The following is an 18,930-nucleotide window of genomic DNA, read 5'->3' on the forward strand; positions in this document are numbered from 1 at the left end:
TGAGGTGACTTAGCAGCAGCAGCAACAGCATAAAGTAGATATTACTTCTGTTTTATAGACTAGGAGACTGATTCTCAGATTTAAATAACTTGTATAAGATTACATAACTGATGGAATTGGGCTCTTTGACTCTAGATCTGTATGATTTTTTAAAACCATGCAATTCATATTACAAAGCTACAGTAATCAAAAGAGTATGGTATTGGCATTAAAACAGACATACAGATCAATGGAATAGAAAAGAAATCTGAGAAATAAACCTACACATGTATGGTCAATTAACTTATGAAAAAGGAGCCAAGAATATACAACAGGCAAAGGTAGTCTCTTCAATAAATTTTGTTGGGAAAACTGAATAGCCCTAAGCGAAAGAATGAACCAGAACTGACTACCTTACTCCGTACACAGCAATTCACTCAAAATGAATTAATGACTTCGAAGTAAAACCTGAAACCGTAAAGTTCCTAGAAGAAAACATAGGTGATAAGCTGCCTTACATGGGTCTCAGCAATGATTTTTTTAATCTGACGCTGAAAGCTAAAGCAACAAAAGTAAAAATAAACAAGTAGGACTGTATCAAACTAAAAAGCTTCTGCACAGCAAAAGAAACCGTCAACAAAATGAAAAGGCTACCTATTCAATGAGAGAAAATATTTGCAAATCATATATCTGATAAAAAGTTAATATCTAAAACATAAAAAGAACCTGTACAACTTAATAGAAGTAACCAAACAATGCAGTTTTAAAATGGGCAGAAGATCTGAATAGACATTTTTCCAAAGACATCCAGATGTCCAACAGACACATGAAATGATGCTCAACATCACTAGTCATCAGGGAAATGCAAGTCAAAACCACAATGAGATATCACCTCACTCCTGTCAGAATGGCTGTCATCAAAAAGACAACAAACAGCAAGTGTTGGCAAGGATGTGAAGAAAAGGCAACCTTTGTTCACTGTTGGTGGGAATGTAAATTGGTGCAGCCACTATGGAAAACAGTATGGAGTTTCCTCAAACAAAATAAAAATAGAACTACTTCATGATCCAGCAATTTCACTTCTTCTATCTGCCCCTCAAAAATGAAAACACTGACTCAAAAAGACATATGTACCACCTTATTCATAGGAGTATTATTTACAATAGCCAAGAAATAGAAACAATCTAAGAACCCCTCAGTAGATGAATGAAATAAATGATTGTGTATATGTACAGTAGGAGAATGCTCTCTACTCATAAAAAGAATGAAATCTTACCATGTGCAAAAATGTGGATGGATCTAGAGAGCTATATGCTACCTGAAATAAGCCAGAAAGAAAAAGACAAATACTATATAATCTCACTTGTATGTGAAGTTAAGCAACAACCAAGGAAAAATCAAGCTTATAGATACAGAGAACAGACTGGTGGTTGCCAGAGGCAGGGGTGGAGGTGGGCAAATGGGTGAAGGAGGCCAAAAAGTACAGGCTCTGTTATGAAATAAAGAAGTCATGAGGGTGTAATGTACAGCATGGCAACTACAGGTAATAATACTGGGGGCTTCCCTGGCGGTCCAGTGGTTAAGACTCTGCTTTCACTGCAGCAGGCACAAGTTTGATCCCTGGTCGGGGAGCCAAGATCCTGCATGCTGCACGGTGCTGCCAAAAGTAAATAAACAAAATTGTGTTAAAAAAACAATAATGCTATATTGCATACTTGAAAGTTCCAAAGAGAATAGATCTTAAGAGTCCTTATCATAAGAAAAAATACTTTGTAATTATATATGGTACTAGATGGTAACTAGACTCATTGTGGGGGTCATTTTACAATGTATACAAATATAAAATTCTTATGTTCTATACCTGAAACTAACATAATGTTATGTCAATTATACGTAATTTTTAAAAAACACAACAAACCATGCAGTTCAACAAATACTTGGGAGTTCTTCAAGGAGCATAGTTCTCCTTGGAAGTGACCAGGTGAAAAGGTGCTTAACAACAAATATGGGCTGGGGGAAGTTGGAAGGACCAGAACTCATTTTTCTGTGTCCTCCAAGTCTTACAACGAAACAGGGAATTTAAGAACCACTCTCCAAGGTTTCCACTCTTCTTCCAAAATAAAACAGGAGGAAAATCTGGTCAGCCTTTGTTCTTTAAGGTACATCAGCAAAGGGACATTTGGGTATTACAGAACTGGATTTTGGGGCAAGTAAATGAGTTTGTGATGAAAAGACTTACCAGGACAGGTGAAATTAGGTAGTAATTTATTATCAAAGGTAGAAAATTTTAAATATAGAGAAGCTAAACGTCCAATTTTATCAGTTCTTGAGATGAAAACTGCACTCAAGGAAATAACAGGTAGTGTTCAGAATTCCTACTTGAAAAAGAAATGCATAATGTACTAAAAGCACATTGAAAATGCCCTTCAGAGCTTTTGTTAGAATATGGCACATATTTGATTCCCTTTGAAAAACAAACCAGGAAATACAAAAATAGAGAGAAATCTGCATCAAAACTGGAAACCGTGCCAGATGGGCAGCAAAGCTGGGCCAAGGATGCAGGAGTTATTCCTTCCCCAGAAAAGAGGTTCACACACACACACACACACATACACACACACACACTGCCCCCAGTGGAAATAGACAGAGTGGCTTCCTGCAAATGGGGAGACTCCTCAGGGAAGACTTGGGCTGTGTCTCAGCCACCTCCACTGGATTTGCAGCAAGTCCTCCTGATTGAAATTCATCCAGATGAAAAGTGAGGAGCTCAAAGAAGAATCCATTGCACCATGTTCTGTGGAGAAAACCAGGTCTGGATAAACTGCTTATCATTTCAAGATCAAAGATCATGAATATCCACTAATCTCAACTCAAATACTATATGGCCCGTGAAGAAACTGGGGCCCAAAGGGAGGCAAACAGGGGCTCACTTTAAGGAAGAGACAGATTTCAGATCGCTCTGGATCCTGACATATGTAAGAGAATGACAGATTTTAATTAACTAAACAAGAGCTTTTAAAAAAAAAAAAAAAGATGCAATGAGAAAATAAAAGAGCTGAAAATGGAGCCGCATGAAAACAAGAAGGGATAAAGAGAAGGCTAGATGAGTGGAGGGGAAGTGTTCTTAGAAACAAGGAAAGGAGACTTCCCTGGTGGTCCAGTGGTTAAGAATCTGCCTTCCAATGCAGGGGACTCGGGTTCAGTCCCTGGTGGGAAACTAAAATCCCTCATGCCCAGGGGCAGCTAAGCCCGAGCACTGCGACTGTTGACCTTTGTGCTCTAGAGCCCGTGTGTCACAACTAAGACCTGATGCAGCCAAAAATAAATAAACATTCTAAAAGGAAACAAGGAAAGACAGAGTACACGTTTACTAGAAGCGGCACCGATCAGAACTGACATTGCACAAAACAGTCATTGTTGTCGAAGGCAATGCTGGAAATACCTCCAATTTTCAGGAAAAAGAAGACAATCACATACGATGAGGACTACAGAGGAAAGACAGTGGAGATTAGAATGTCAACAAGAAGGGTATGGACAGACTTGCCCTAATATATAGTTAAATGTATAATAAATGCACAAATGAATTAAAGCACGTGGTCCTGGTGTAAGATAGGGAGAAGTCAATGGGATAATTAGAAAGTCTAAGAGCAGAACCAAGCCTATGTGAGAATATACAGAAATACATACAGAATATATGCATTTCCAGTCAGTGAAGAAAGCACAGGTTACTCAGTGGAGTTGTGGAAAAATTGGGTGACCATTTGGGAAACAATAAAGTTAGATCCTGACTTTCACCTGACAGCATAATAAATTCCAAATAGATTGAAGTTTTTAGCATAAATAAAGTAAGCCATAAAAGTAGTATAAAATAGTTAAATATTATTTTTTAAATGTGGGACTGGGAAAGGATTTTGTATGCATTTTCTTTTAAGATAGAAACCATAAAGGAAAAGGATTGGTAGTTTGGCTAAATTTTAAAAAGAAAGAATTGTTTTACCAAACAATACTACAAACAAAATTAAAAATCAAATGATAGAATGGGGAGAAATTTCACCCTATGTATAGTAAGCTTAATATGAAAATATATAAGTAAACTACAGTTTCAATACTGTTATTGAAACTTACTCATATTTGTTCTGAATAAGAATGCCCCATTTCTTTTTAAAAAAAAAAAGACATTGGACATTAGCAGACAACTCAAAAAAAAAAAGAAAGAAAAGTAGAAATGGCAAATACACCAAAAAATGACCAACCTCACTGCTACTGCTAAGTCACTTCAGTCGTGTCCGACTCTGTGCGACCCCATAGACGGCAGCCCACCAGGCTCCCCCATCCCTGGGGTTCTCCAGGCAAGAACACTGGAGTGGGTTGCCATTTCCTTCTCCAATGCATGAAAGTGAAAAGTGAAAGTGAAGTCGCTCAGTCGTGTCCGACTCTAGCGACCCAATGGACTGCAGCCCACCAGGCTCCACCATCCATGGGATTTTCCAGGCAAGAGTACTGGAGTGGGGTGCATTAAGATACCATTTTCTACCCATAACTAAAACTTTACCCTTTTCAAGTTAGTTTTTCTGGTATTTTACAAAAGTATCATTCTGTGACAGATGGAAAGTTCCATGTTTGCCACATGTTCCAGTTACAATTGCTGTATAATGAACCACCTCAAACTTAAAATGTCAGAGGTCTTAGCTGGGAAGACTTGAACAGCTAGAGGTGGCTCAAATGGCTGGGGGCAGGAGTCTCCATCACTTGTGTCTGGCGTCTGGGCTATGAACCGGGGCTCACCTCAGGCTTCGAAAAGGTCTCCTACCTGTGGCCTCTTCCGGTGGCGTGGGCTTCCCAGAGCATGACGGCTGCCTTTCAAGAGGGACCACATAGAAAGCCAGCATTCCGTGAGAACCAAAGCTGCCTGACTTTTATGACCTAGCCTCAGAAATCAGTGTCACTGCCACTGTATTGATTGAAGCAGTCACAAGCCTGCTGAGAACCAAATTTGAAAAACACTGAATTAGATAAACCTTTTGTGCCCTCCCAGCTTTAAAATTCCACAGTGCTCTGTATGGGAAAAAGAATCTAGAAAAGAGTGTATATATGTATAACTTATTCATTTTGCTAAACACCTGAAATTAACACAACATTGTAAATCAATTGTAAAATGATAAAATTCCATGGTTTTTTATGAGAACTGACTGAACTGAGAACTGACTCTTTAATCATGTGGCAGCAGAGAGGAAGGTGAAGAAACAGCTGAGTAGATGGAGGTAAGCCCAAGGAGCGACAAAATGTATCCGTGAAGGGTATTTTGAGAAATTTAACAAGCCAGCTGCTGGTTATAAATGAACAGTGGGGAGAGAAGCCACGTGCCACTAGAGAGAAGTAAATCACGGGTCATTCTAGAGTGGTGGTGTCCAGTAGAACTTTCTTTAATGTTGAAAATGTTCTATACTGTCTGTGTCTAGTATGGGTAGCCACTAGCCACATTTGACCACTGAGCACTTGACACGTGGCTAGTATGGCCGGGGGGTTGAATTTTAAATTTTCTGTAGTTAATTAAAATTCAAATAGCCACATGTGGTTAGTGGCTACCATATGGAACAGCCTGAGTCTGAGCATTCCTTTTGGGTCTTAAACCGAAGTCTGCATGTTTGCTCTGACTCTCCGGGAGATATAGAGTTCCATTAGTCTTATACCTAAGGAAAAATCCTGAGTCATTTCCACTCACTGCCAACACCACTTCTACCCCCGTCACCAGGAAAATAAGCCAACTCCCACTCTTTGAAGTTCTGGAAATATTTACAGATGTTCTGGCACCTTCTCTGTTGTGTTTTAAACTCGTGCTTTGTTTGGCTTCAGGACCTGTATGAGGCTGGAGAGAAGAAATGGGGGACAGATGAGGTGAAATTTCTAACTGTTCTCTGTTCTCGCAATCGAAATCATCTGTTGCATGGTAAGGCACTTGCTTTTTTTTTTCTAAAGAAACTATTTGAAAGATAGTGAAAATTATATTACCTGTAACTGATAAACTTTTTTCCTTCACTTGGTGCAAAGACCTAATTATACTGAACTGTCTTAAATGTCTTAGCTTGGAAATTGTTGAGTGCAATGATATGCGTGAGAGTCAATTGCTGGAAGATTAATTATGAGTAATTAGCAGATATGTTCATAGAAGTTTGGCATTCCAGTTTGTAGGAAACTCACTTCCATAGTCAATCTTTTTTTCTAAAGTAGCTCTATTTAAATTTAATTATATAAGACAAAATCTTTAGTACATCAGCAAGTATTAAAATAGAAATACTGGTTGACATTTATTCCTATTTGACATCCAAGTTGTAAAAGCTAATAGAAGTCATTTCTTTAGGGGGTATGTTGCAAAAGATGACAAGTGGATAATTTCAAATTTTGTTTCCTGTGTGTAAAGTTTCTGTTTTGCTTCTGATAGTACTAGTCTTTGTAATGTACTTTTGAGTTCTTTGGGGAAAAGGCACTATACAGTTGTAGAATATTTGTTGTCTGGTTTATTTTCTTCCTGTAAACAGTGATAAAGGTTTAGTAAGATATTTCATCTTTTATATAAGCTCTCTAGGTCTTTATGCTATATCCTAATTTTATAAACTCATCATGCCCTTATAATCACTCACAGTTTACAAAACTGGTAAGAAATTTGAGGCGAATGAGTTTGCTAAATTGAAAGCTTTAAATAATTGAAAATTACAATATATTTGAAAGTTGCAATTATTTCAGGTATTCCACACTGACAGTAAGTGATTATTCCAGTTATTAAATGTCATGAACTATCATCAGATGCAGGGCTTCCCAGGTGGCTCAGAAAGAATCCACCCGCCAAGGTAGGACACCCAGGTTCAATTCTTGGGTCAGGAAGATGCTCTGGAAAAGGGAATGACAACCCACTCCGGTATTCTTGCCTGGTGAATCTTCACGGACAGAGGAGCCAAGCATGCCACAGTCCATGGGGTTGCAAAGAGTCAGACACGACTGAGCACGCAAGCATCATCAGATGCACCAACTTCTGATTCAGCTCCCTATTTTTTTGCCTTCCCTTGCCTGAGTATTAATAAAGCACATATCCCCCTGGTGATACTTTTCAGGAACTGCATGTCCTCAGAAGTGGATTTAATACAAATATTAATATATTTTTAACAATTTTCACTTCTAGGCACAAGTCAGTGGTGTAACTTGTGCTTGTAAGTCACTGGAAGAAAATCTTTTAAGCATTATTTGAACAAAGAAAACATCATAGTTTTCTTACCAACCAACAATAGTGAGGATTCATAATAACTAAAATTTTGTTAATTCTCTATCTTCCAGGTGCAGTGCTTAGTATATTATGAGTATTGTTTGCTGCAACATAACAATGAAAGCAGACATTATTTTCCCCATTTTCAGTTCCATTCAGTCGCTCAGCATGTCCAACTCTTTGCAACCCCGTGGACTGCAACATGCCAGGCCTCCCTGTCCATCAGCAACTCCCAGAGTTTACTCAAACGCACATCCACTGAGTCGATGATGCCATCCTCCACTGTCCCCTTCTCCTCCCGCCTTCAGTCTTTCCCAGCATCAGGGTCTTCTCCAATGAGTCAGTTCTTCGCATCAGGTGGCCAAAGTATTGGCGTTTCAGCTTCAGCATCAGTTTTTCCAATAAATATTCAGGGCTGATTTCCCTTAGGATGGGCTGGTTGAATCTCCTTGCAGTCCAAGGGACTCTCAAGAGTATTCTCCAACACCACAGTTCAAAAGCATCAATTCTTCGGCACTCAGCTTTCTTTATAGTCCAACTCTCACATCCATACATGACCACTGGAAAAACCATAGCCTAGAGAATTACATGAACTGCATAGTCCATGGGGTTTTTGTTGGCAAAGTTTTGTCTCTGATTTTTAATATGCTGTCTAGGTTGGTCATAACTTTCCTTCCAAAGAGTAAGCGTCTTTTAATTTCATGGCTGCAGTCACCATCTGCAATGATTTTGGAGCCCCCCAAAATAAAAGCTGTCACTGTTTCCACTGCTTCCCCATCTATTTCCCATGATCTTAGTTTTCTGAATGTTGAGCTTTAAGCCAACTTTTTCACTCTCCTCTTTCACTTTCATCAAGAGGCTCTTTAGTCCTTCTTCGCTTTCTGCCATAAGGGTAGTGTCATCTGCATATCTGAGGTGATTGATATTTCTCCTGGCAATCTCGATTCCAGCTTGTGCTTCCTCCAGCCCAACGTTTCTCATGATGTACTCTGCATATGAGTTAAATAAGCAGGGTGACAATATATGGCCTTGATGTATTCCTTTCCCTATTTGGAACCAGTCTGTTGTTCCATGTCCAGTTCTGTTGCTTCCTGACCTGCATACAAATTTCTCAAGAGGCAGGTCAGGTGATCTGGTATTCCCATCTCTTTCAAAATTTTCCACAGTTCATTGTGATCCACACAGTCAAAGGCTTTGGTATAGTCAATAAAGCAGAAATAGATGTTTTTCTGGAATTCTTTTGCTTTTTCGATGACCCAACAGATGTTGGCAAGTTGATCTCTGGTTTCTCTGCCTTTTCTAAATCCAGCTTGAACATCTGGAAGTTCACTGTTCACGTACTGTTGAAGCCTGGCTTGGAGAATTTTGAGCATTACTTTGCTAGCATGTGGAAGAAAAAATGAAAGTCACTCAGTCGTGTCCGACTCTTTGGGACCCCATGGACTATGCAGTTCATGTAATCCTCTAGGCCAGAATACTGGAGTGGGTAGCCTTTTCCTTCTCCAGGGGATCTTCCCAACCCAGGGATGATCGAACCCAGGTCTCCCGCATCGCAGGTAGATTCTTTACCAGCTGAGCCACAAGGGAAGCTAGCATGTGAGATGAGTGCAATCGTGTGGTAGTTTGAGCATTCTTTGGCATTGCCTTTCTTTGGGATTGGAATGAAAACTGACCTTTTCCAGTCCTGTGGCCACTACTAAGTTTTCCAAATTTGCTGGCATATTTAGTGTAACACTTTCACAGCATCATCTTTTAGGATTTGAAATAGCTTAACTGGAATTCCATCACCTCCGCTAGCTTTGTTCAGAGTGATGCTTCCTAAGGCCCACTTGATTTTGCATTCCAGGATGTTTGGCTCTAGGTGATTGATCACACCATCATGGTTATCTGGGTTGTGAAGATCTTTTTTGTATAGTTCTGTGTATTCTTTGCCACCTCCTCTTAATATCTTCTGCTTCTGTTAGGTCCATACCATTTCTGTCCTTTATTGGTGCCTATCTTTGCAAGAAATGTTCCATTGGTATCTCTAATTTTCTTGAAGAGATCTCTAGTCTTTCCCATTCTATTCTTTTCCTCTATTTCTTTGCATTGATCACTGAGGAAGGCTTTCTTATCTCTCCTTGCTGTTCTTTGGAACTCTGCATTCAGATGGATATATCTTTCCTTTTCTCCTTTGCCTTTTGCTTCTCTTCTTTTCCCCATTTTAGAGTAGAGAAAACTGAGGCTTAGAAAATGTGTCAATTGGATTTTTTAATTCCAAGTGATACACACTAAATAATTACATAGGAAAAGAGGAGACAATATAGAATGGGATAAAAAGGACATGGAAAATGCTAGCAGTTCACTGTACTGAAGAGAGCTGAACAGCTCTAGAAATCAAGGCAGTTCTGGGAAATCTCAGTAGAAGGGAGTCATGGATTCATTTCTAAGGCAGAGTTTTCAAAAATCAGGTTTTCATTAAAAATGCTGATTCTTGGATTTCTTGGTCCAAGAATCTGCCTACCAATGCAGGGGACATGGATTCCATCTCTGGTCTGGGAAGATTCCACATACCGTAGAGCAACTAAGCCCGTGTGCCACAACTACTGAGCTGGCATGCCCTAGATCCTGTGCTTCTCGCAACAAGAAAAGCCACCGCAGTGAGAAGTCTGAGCCCTGCAACTAGAGAATAACTCCCACTCACTCCAACTAGAGAAAGCCCAAGTGAAGCAATCAAAACCCAGTACAGCCAAAAAAAAAGTAAAAATAAAATTAAAATGCTGATTCTTAAACCCCTACTTCAGATAGGCTGATTTAGAATTTCTGAGAGTGACACCCAAGCAGTTTAACGGGTTTCCCAGGTGATGCTTACATTCTCCGAGGTTAAAAATTACTGTGCTTTTAGCCATCCTCATGGTCTGCTCAGTCAAAAAATTTCCAGGAGAGTAAGGCTGACTGGTCCTAGTTGAATGAACTGCTCACTCAGTTGTTAGAGCTTATGGTATATGTTAGTGAAAGGAGTGTCCCTGGTCTGACAGTCCTGTGAGAATCACTGATGGGGTTGTGGGATAACGTTCCAAAGAAAGCAGTGGTAAGAAGATAAAACAGATACACACTCTAAGTAGGCTCCAGGGGAGGCAGCAAGAGAGGAAAATATGTATATAACATTTTAAAGTGTGTGTGTGTGCTTAGTTGCTCGGTTGTGTCTGGCTCTTTGCAACCCCATGGACTGCAGTCCACCAGGCGCCTCTGTCCATGGGATTTCCCTGGCAAGAATACTGGAGTGGGTTGCCATTTCCTCCTCCAAGGAATCTTCCCTACTCAGGGATCAAACCCACCTCTCATGCATTGGTAGTTGGATTCTTTACCACTAAGCCACATGGCAAGACCCTTAACATTTAAAAATATTTAAGAAAGGAGAGAATTTTTAGTTATGTTAAAGTCTATTAAAAGATGCAACCAGATATTATCAAATGTGACTAAGTTTAGAAAAGGTTGACTTGCTCTAATCTAAAAATATATAGTTGATTTACAATGTTGTGTTATTTTCCACTATGCAGCAGTGATTCAGTTATGTGTATGTGTACATGTATATATATTCTTCTTCAGATTCTTTTCCTTTATAGGTTATTACAAGATACCAAATATAGTTCCCTCTGCTCTACAGTAGAATATTGTTGTTTATCTATTTTATATATAGTAATTTTTATCTGCTAATCCAAGACTCCTAATTTTTCCCTCCCCTGCATTTTCCTTTTGGTAACCATAAGTTTGTTTTCCATATCTTTGAATCTGCATCTGTTATGTAAATAAGTTTATTTGTATCTTTTTTTTAGATTCCACTGATAAGTGATATCATATAATATTTGTTTTTCTCTGACTTCACTTAGTATGATAATCTCTATGCCATCCATATTGCTGCAGATGGCATTATTTCATTCTTTTTGATGGCTGAGTAATAGTCTATTGTGTGTATATGTGTGTGTGTGTGTGTGTGTATTTATATATATCACATCTTTATCCATTTACTTGTTGATGAACATTTAGGTGCTTCCATGTATTGATGTAAATAGGAATTACTCTAGTTTTGATGAGCTGAAAGGAAGATGAATATACAGGTGATTGCCAAGGCAAAAATTAAAGAAGAGACACATTCTGCTTATTAAAGAAACAATGAGAAAAGAGTGTCTCTCCAGATACACTCCACTCATAAATCTCCACTTTATTTGGTGAAAACAGAGTCCCACAGAAGGGAAATGACTTGGCTTATGTCTTCCAAGATTCATGACATTCCTTCCACATCTCCTCTGGCCCATTCCACTTGTTGTAGGCACCCTGGTTCTCGCCCACGTTGCTAACTAGTTTCCTCTTGAAAAATGCCAGAGAATAACCAGTAAAGTGTAGTTAAAAATGCTCTTTCTAGTAAACATTTTAGTTTCCTCTATTCTTTTTTTTAATTTTTTATAATTGTTTGTAGTGTTTGATGAATACAAAAGGATAGCACAAAAGGATATTGAACAGAGTATTAAATCTGAAACATCTGGCAGCTTTGAAGATGCTCTGCTGGCCATAGGTAAGCTGGTAGGAAATGGGGAGTGGAGAAACAAATGTTTACCGACTTTCCTCCTTGTTCTCAATTTGTCATCATGGGTTGTAGACATTTTTTTTTCAGGGATAAAAATTTTTTTAAAGCACTCGTGATGTGCAAGCCAGAATTTTAAGTGAGAAATACTATATACAGCCTGATTGTTATTGTACCATGTGGCCTTATATATTTTTATATCCTTTGTGCCTTTATATCTCAATACATGGAAAGGTTAATCCTGTACTAGCTGCTTCTTGCAAGTCTGTGAATGGTTAGAACTAATAACTTTCATATGGTACAGATAGCAATAATCTGTTTGAAACTTTTTGGTGCCTTTGCTTTAATGGCCTTTATTAAGTATTTCTTCAGGAACTTGACAATAAATTGAGGGTACTTTCCACCTATGAAAATGCATTTAGCATATGCTATGCTCATAAAACATTGTTGGCTACATTTTTCCAACAAAACAATCAAGAGATACTATTTCAGACCTTGTAGAAACAATGAGAACAACTGTCACTTTTTTCTCATAGATTTTATCTGTAAATTTTTCATTTTTTTTTATTCTCTTGACAGTAAAGTGCATGAGGAACAAATCTGCATATTTTGCTGAAAGGCTTTATAAATCCATGAAGGTAAATGGCCTCATTGTTGGTGTCTGATTTTGGCTACACAAAGTAGCCAAAATCAGCTTGAGCTATTCAGTTCAATTCTTCAAATACTTCACTGAGTGCTTGCTAATAATAATGCTAGATAATATGTATTAAGTACTTACGTAATGTGTGATCACTCTTCCTAATGCTTTATATGTACAATTTTATCCCCACAACAGCTCTGTGGGGCAGGTACCATTACCAACTTCCACTTTATAGATGAGAAAACTGGGGCATAAAGAGGCTAAGCAATTTGCTCAGGGTCCTAATGGAGCAGGAATGCCAACCCTGGCAGACCGGCTTCAGAGCCCCAACTCCTAACCATGAATGGTACTCTGTGCAAGCACTCTTGCTGAGGGGCAAGAGAGATCAAAATCTGTCCTTGTTCTCAGAGAACTTTTAGCCTTGACAGGAAGGCAGGTATGTGCAAAACACCATAAGAACAAAACAGAATGTAAGACATCACTGAGGATCCAAATATAGGGACACAAAGGAAAGGGTATTTAAAAAAAAAAATTTCTTTGGGGGTGAGGATCGAAAACGAATTTATAAGGAACTGGTATATTTAAGCAGAGCCTTAAAGGAAGTTTTACATCAGAGGATTTTACATGGTAGGAAGGATGGTGAAGCTGTGAAGGGAAAGATGACATGGTGGGTGGATCACTGTAGGTGAGGCAGGCGGGCTGGAGAACACAGGGTATGTCTCTAGAAGGGCAGAGGGTGGTCTCCTCTGGTCGGCACACGGAGGGTTGAAAAGATAAGCTGGAGAAAGCCTTGAGCTCTGTGAAGAAGAGTGACATTCCACGGGCCCCTAAGGTTGTAGTCCAAAGGACGTCAATGGAAGACTAATACATAGTCTTGCCTTGATAGACTAACAAAGGGCCCTATCCGAAAACCAGCTCAGCTCTCTATGCAGGGATCTGGTTTCTTCCCTAGGGCTTGGGCACCGATGACGACACCCTTATCAGAGTGATGGTTTCTCGAGCGGAGATTGACATGTTGGACATCCGGGCAAACTTCAAGAGACTCTATGGAAAGTCTCTATACTCCTTCATCAAGGTGGGTCGTGGGAGTCAGGGAAGATGCTGATGAAAGGAGCAGGTTCTGACCTAGGTATTTAGACACTTCCTATCATCTCCTTCTTGTCAGATATCTTTCCCTTTAAAGACGGTACTCTCAAATATTTCCAGTCTCTCTCCTTTCACATGGATGTGAACCTTTCTGCCTGGTTAGAAGCTGAAAATACTTGCCTTCTAAATATAGTAATTATTTCATGTGGATCCCAGACAGAGAAAGATTATATTTTAATGAATGGTCTTAAGAGCACAATTTCCATTTCTACCTGCTTACAGTAAAAGGTAAGCTACTGAATCAGTCATCCAGAACCTCATCCTGGGCCAGCTGAGGTCTGCTGAAAATAAGTGAAAACATGATGGTTATCCTGGATTGCTGTTCTTTACCTGGCACCAGACATCTCATCCTAACATGGCGTGGGGAGTAATGAGAAATGATTGACATTTCTCAAAACCCCTCATTACTGGGATTTTGCCTTTGAGGAAACCAGAAGGAATATGAAATATGAAACCAAGACTCATGTCCCTAGAAGCTGGTGTTGCCAGCACAGTAAATGTCAAGTCAGGATTTGATCTGTGAATTAAATATTCTGAATCCTACTCATAGCTTGGAGAGGTGTAGCTACTGGGTGATTTGAACTGCAAAGTTTCTAACTATGTCTACAAGGCATTCAGAAACTTGTTTCTACTTCTGTACAATCTGTGAGGTCATTTTATTTTGCAGTGCTGAAATATAGCTAGCTGTAAGTAAAACAATTTTAAGATTCAAGGATGACCGTACATGAAGCTATGGGCAAATATTTGTAACATATAATATAGGGTTAATATCCCTATCTGAAGAGTTTGTACAAATTACTAAGAAAAGGAAAAAAAATCCAAAAGGAAAACCTGGACAAAAAGAAAACATGAGCTCTATGATAGATGAAACACAAAATGGACACTAAATTGGACAATGTTTAATTTCACTAATGATAGATTACAAATAAGAATGGATCATCATTTTTCACTGAATACCTTAACAAAGTTTAAAGAGATCATAGCCAGCATTGAGAAAGGCTTCGGGAAAACTCACCATCTATTACGGAGGCACTGTAAACTAGTCTAACTTTCCTAGGAGGCAACTTGGCAATAAATGCTTAAAAAATAAACTATGCCTCTTATTTAGCTATTGTTAATGTTTAAGAATTTCTTTTTTTTTTTTTTTAAGAATTTCTTTAGGGGAAATAATAAGATAAAGGTACACTAATGCACAGAGTGGGAGAAAATATTTACAAATCATATCTAATAAGAGTTTACTATCCAGAATATATAAAGAACTCCTACAACACAATAACAAAGAGACAGACAGTCCAATTAAAAAATCACAGAGGGTTTGAATATCTTCATACCTACTACCATGGTTATAATTAAAACAAAAATGAAAAATAACAAATGTTGGTGGACACATTGGAACCTTGTGTATTGCTGGAGTGAATGTAACATGGTGCAGCCACTGTGGAAAAGACTTTGGTACTTCCTCAAGTAATTAGACATAGAATTACCGCATGACCCAGCAGTTCCACCTCCAGGCATATATACTCAAAAGAAATGAAAACAAGCTTGTACACCAATGTAAACATTATTCATGGTAACCAAAAAGTAAAAACAACCCAAGGGTCCATTAATAGATGAATGTTTACAGTGTGGTAGATACATACATAAAATGAATGAAGGTTCTGACACATGGATGAGCTCTGGAAACATGCTAAGTGAAATAAACCAGACATAAAAGGACAAATACTGTATATGATTCTACTTACATGAAATATTTAGACTAGGTAAATTCATAGTGACAGCAAGTACACTAGAGGTTATAAGGGGCTGGAGAAAGAGGGGAACAGGAAATTCTTGCTTAGTGGTTACAGAGTTTATTACATATTATTTTCATTTTTATTAACCAATAGGGGATGACTCAACTTATGGAAAGTCTATACAGTGGAATACTACACAGACCCTAAAATGATGGGGTAAAAAATACTGACTTGGGGAAACAGCTCAACAAATATATTTACATTATGTGTTTTTATATGTATAAATATGCAAATATATGTACTTACACACACTCATATCATACAACACTGGAAAGTCTAAAAATAAAGACTACGTGGCCCATTCAATAACAATTGCCAAAAGGAGCAGGATAGAAATAGAAAATATGTAAATAATAGAAAAAAGACAGAAATGAGGTTAAAAACATAAATTATGATAATTAATAAACTCCCAGATTAGGTAAAAATACAAAATCCTACTGTATACTGTTTATAAAGAACTGAAATACAGTGATATGTGAGAAGCTTTAAAAAAAAAAAGCCAGGGAAAAGAACATTAGACAAATGAAAGGAAAGCAGGGGTTATACTATAAGTAAAAAGAATTCAGGACTTCCCTGGCAGTCCAGTGGCTGAGACCCTGGGCTCCTGATGCAAGGAGCATGAGCTCAGTCCCTAGTTGGGATCCCTCGTGTTGTGCGGCATGCCCAGAAAAAAAAAAAGAATTTAAGGGGGAAAAGCATTAAACAGAGAAAAAGTGGACCACTGTATATTGATGAAAGCTACACATTACAACCAAGATTAAACTACCATGAAACTTTAGGTGCCAAACAGTATTGCATTCAAATATACAAATAAGAAACTTGAGACTTCAGAAGAAGATGTTGATGGGGATACTTTGGCTGGATACGTGTAACACATCCTTATCTTTTGACAGATCAATGAGGCAAAGTATCAACAAGGGTGTGTTAAGGTTTGAATAATATACATTAAACTTTGAATCCAATCCCATCTTTTCTAGTCACCCATGAAGCACTAACAAAAACTGATCTATTATTTAGACCATGAAAAATTCTACGTAAAAATTATTTCTCCTTTCTAGAAGGCTATTTTGCAAACCATATTAAAGGAAAATACGTGATCATTAATCTGGCAATTCCCATTTTATGAAAATTTATTCTGAATAAATTATTAAGAAAATGCACAAAAATGTCTGTTTATTACAGCAGTGTTTTAAATAGTGAAAAATTGGAAACAACATAAATATCCAATGGGGGGAGATCAAATAAATTATCTTACCTATGTAAAATGGAATACTCTGTAACCATTAAGGAATGATGTTGTGGAGGAATATTTAATAGTGGGAAATTAGCAATACTAAGTAAAAAAAACAGAATACAGATGAATACTACAATCTCATCATGTAGGAATCTATATGCAGAGAAAAAAGGAAGGATATACAAAAACTAAAATGTTAGGCATAGTAATCTCTAGATGTTGGAATTATGGATCATTTTTATATTCTTTTATGTCTATTTTCTACATTGAACAAGTGTTCTTTTTGTAATAAAAAATAACAAATATCATTAAAAAACCTCTCCTAGAAAAATCCAGGCAAGACTGGAAAAGTTAACCTAGGTGACTTTGAGCTGTATATTCTATTTTGAAGCCTGTTTCTCTGACTGTAACTCTGCTTTTCTTCTCCCCCTCGCCACCCACCTCCACCAGGGTGACACATCCGGAGACTACAGGAAGGTGCTGCTCATTCTCTGTGGAGGAGATGATTAAAATCCAGAAAGCCCAGGAAGATTCCCTACACTTTGAATTCTTTTTAACTTAATTTTCTACACTGCTATTAGCATTATCTCAGAATGCTTATTTCCAATTAAAACGCCTACAGATGCCTCCTAGGATATAGCCTGTATTATTATTCATCTATAATTACCCACTATGATGCTTTAAAGCTGTACTTGCATTTCAAAGCTCATAAAACCTAAAAGGAGATTTCAGATTAGAAATAAGAATGTGCTCCATGTTTTCAACAGATCTCTTCCTGTTTGTGTTTCACAGAAATTGGGATATATTACATTATTTCATATTTTCTTTTTGGAGAAAACTATTGAAGTGGGAGACTGTTCTAAAATCTCTTTTATTCCCTCATTCTATTATTAAGAGTGGCTAGTAATTTCTTGATTTGAAATTGTCATCGTCTAGTTAGTAAGAATAGCTAACCAGTTTGATATTTTACATAATCATTGTTTGAAAGCGTCTACACATCTGCTTTTGCTTGTTTAGGTTTTCATATAAAGTGCTAGTTGATCTTAGTACTAAGTTCAGCATTGGAGACTCCCTCCATCACATCTTACATTAAGGTCAGGTAGACTCTCCAGGTTGAAGTATAACAAATTTACTGACTTGTCTGAACAAATTCAACTCTGTGGTTATACAGATCATATATGTCTGACTACCAAACATAAATGCTGAACATTCCACAATATCAGGGTTAATATAATAATAATAATGGTCTTAAGCCAGCTTGAAGATGAATGTGAAAAAATTAAATGTCAAACTACATATTCTGGTGATGGTGTAGTGCTCTGAATTTACATTTTTGTGCTAAAAATAATTTTTTAAATCATTTTTAATTGTGTTGATTTGAATACTTGCATTTGTTGATTTACACTTGCACTGTGGCTTTCAACTCTAGAATTATTGTAAAGGTGTACTTGGATTTAATTTAAAAGTTCAGTTTGCATACAACACAGAAAAATAATTCCAATAAAATATGGTGTCTTTCAAATTAGGTATATGCTTTCTCTGTTTGACTTTTCTGCTTGTGAGTTTTTTCATCCTGGATTCTGAAGTGAGATCTTTTTGAAGGATTTATGTCACTCAATTTCTATTAGAAAGTACAGCATTAAGAAAAATAACATATTTACCCTTACAGCTGTAAAACTAATGTTCACATATACCAAACTCTACTTAATGATAAAAAATAGTATATTTAATTTATCTCTGAAAATGAGTGATGCTCTCAGTTCTACTAAGTAGAACATTCATATTAAATAAGAACATTTGTATTTTTTGTTCATTCTGTAACATTTATTGCATTTTGATGGGTGAAGAATAGGGATTTGTTTCTTCTTGCCTACTGCATGTGCTTGACTATTGATGAAAGCTATTTACATGAATATTTAGTCACTGCAGTTAATTATAGGAAGTAGTACTGCTGCTTCAATACCTACCTAGCAGAGCATGCAATCTCCAGGTCTTTATTTAGCTTTGGAAGCACTCCAAATTTTTGGTGATTTTATCTTTAAATTACATTGGTTGACCAAAAGAGTTCATTCAGGTTTTCCCATAAGGTGTTACAGAAATACTTGAATGGACTTTTGGCCAACCCAATATATGACTTAGCCAGAATTTTAAAACAAATTGTATATGTTGATGGGAAGCTTTCTAGAGAGGTGGTAAAGCCACCCTGGAGGGAATGATTGTTAAGTTGAACAAGCACGACTTTGTAATATGCTTAGGAAGCAACTTAGTTTTTTTCTCCCACTATCCATTTACATTTATTCATTGAGTCTAGTTCTTCTCCTG

The 18,930-nt window shown here is 37.6% G+C and overlaps 1 protein-coding gene across 1 annotated transcript in view; it reads left to right on the plus strand.

Moving 5' to 3' along the window:
* Positions 1-18,131, plus strand: part of ANXA4 (annexin A4) — a gene marked incomplete at its 5' end in the record, with an annotated part of 46,649 nt that extends 28,518 nt beyond the window's left edge. The window contains 5 exon segments of the mRNA NM_001001440.2: positions 5,833-5,926; positions 11,691-11,786; positions 12,375-12,433; positions 13,388-13,510; positions 17,059-18,131. Of these exon segments, the coding sequence (NP_001001440.2) occupies positions 5,833-5,926; positions 11,691-11,786; positions 12,375-12,433; positions 13,388-13,510; positions 17,059-17,118 (432 nt within the window). The 3' untranslated portion in view covers positions 17,119-18,131.
* Positions 18,132-18,930: the final 799 nt, after the last annotated feature.

Source organism: Bos taurus, chromosome 11 (genome assembly GCF_002263795.3).
Source record: "Bos taurus isolate L1 Dominette 01449 registration number 42190680 breed Hereford chromosome 11, ARS-UCD2.0, whole genome shotgun sequence".
NCBI lineage: Eukaryota > Metazoa > Chordata > Mammalia > Artiodactyla > Bovidae > Bos > Bos taurus.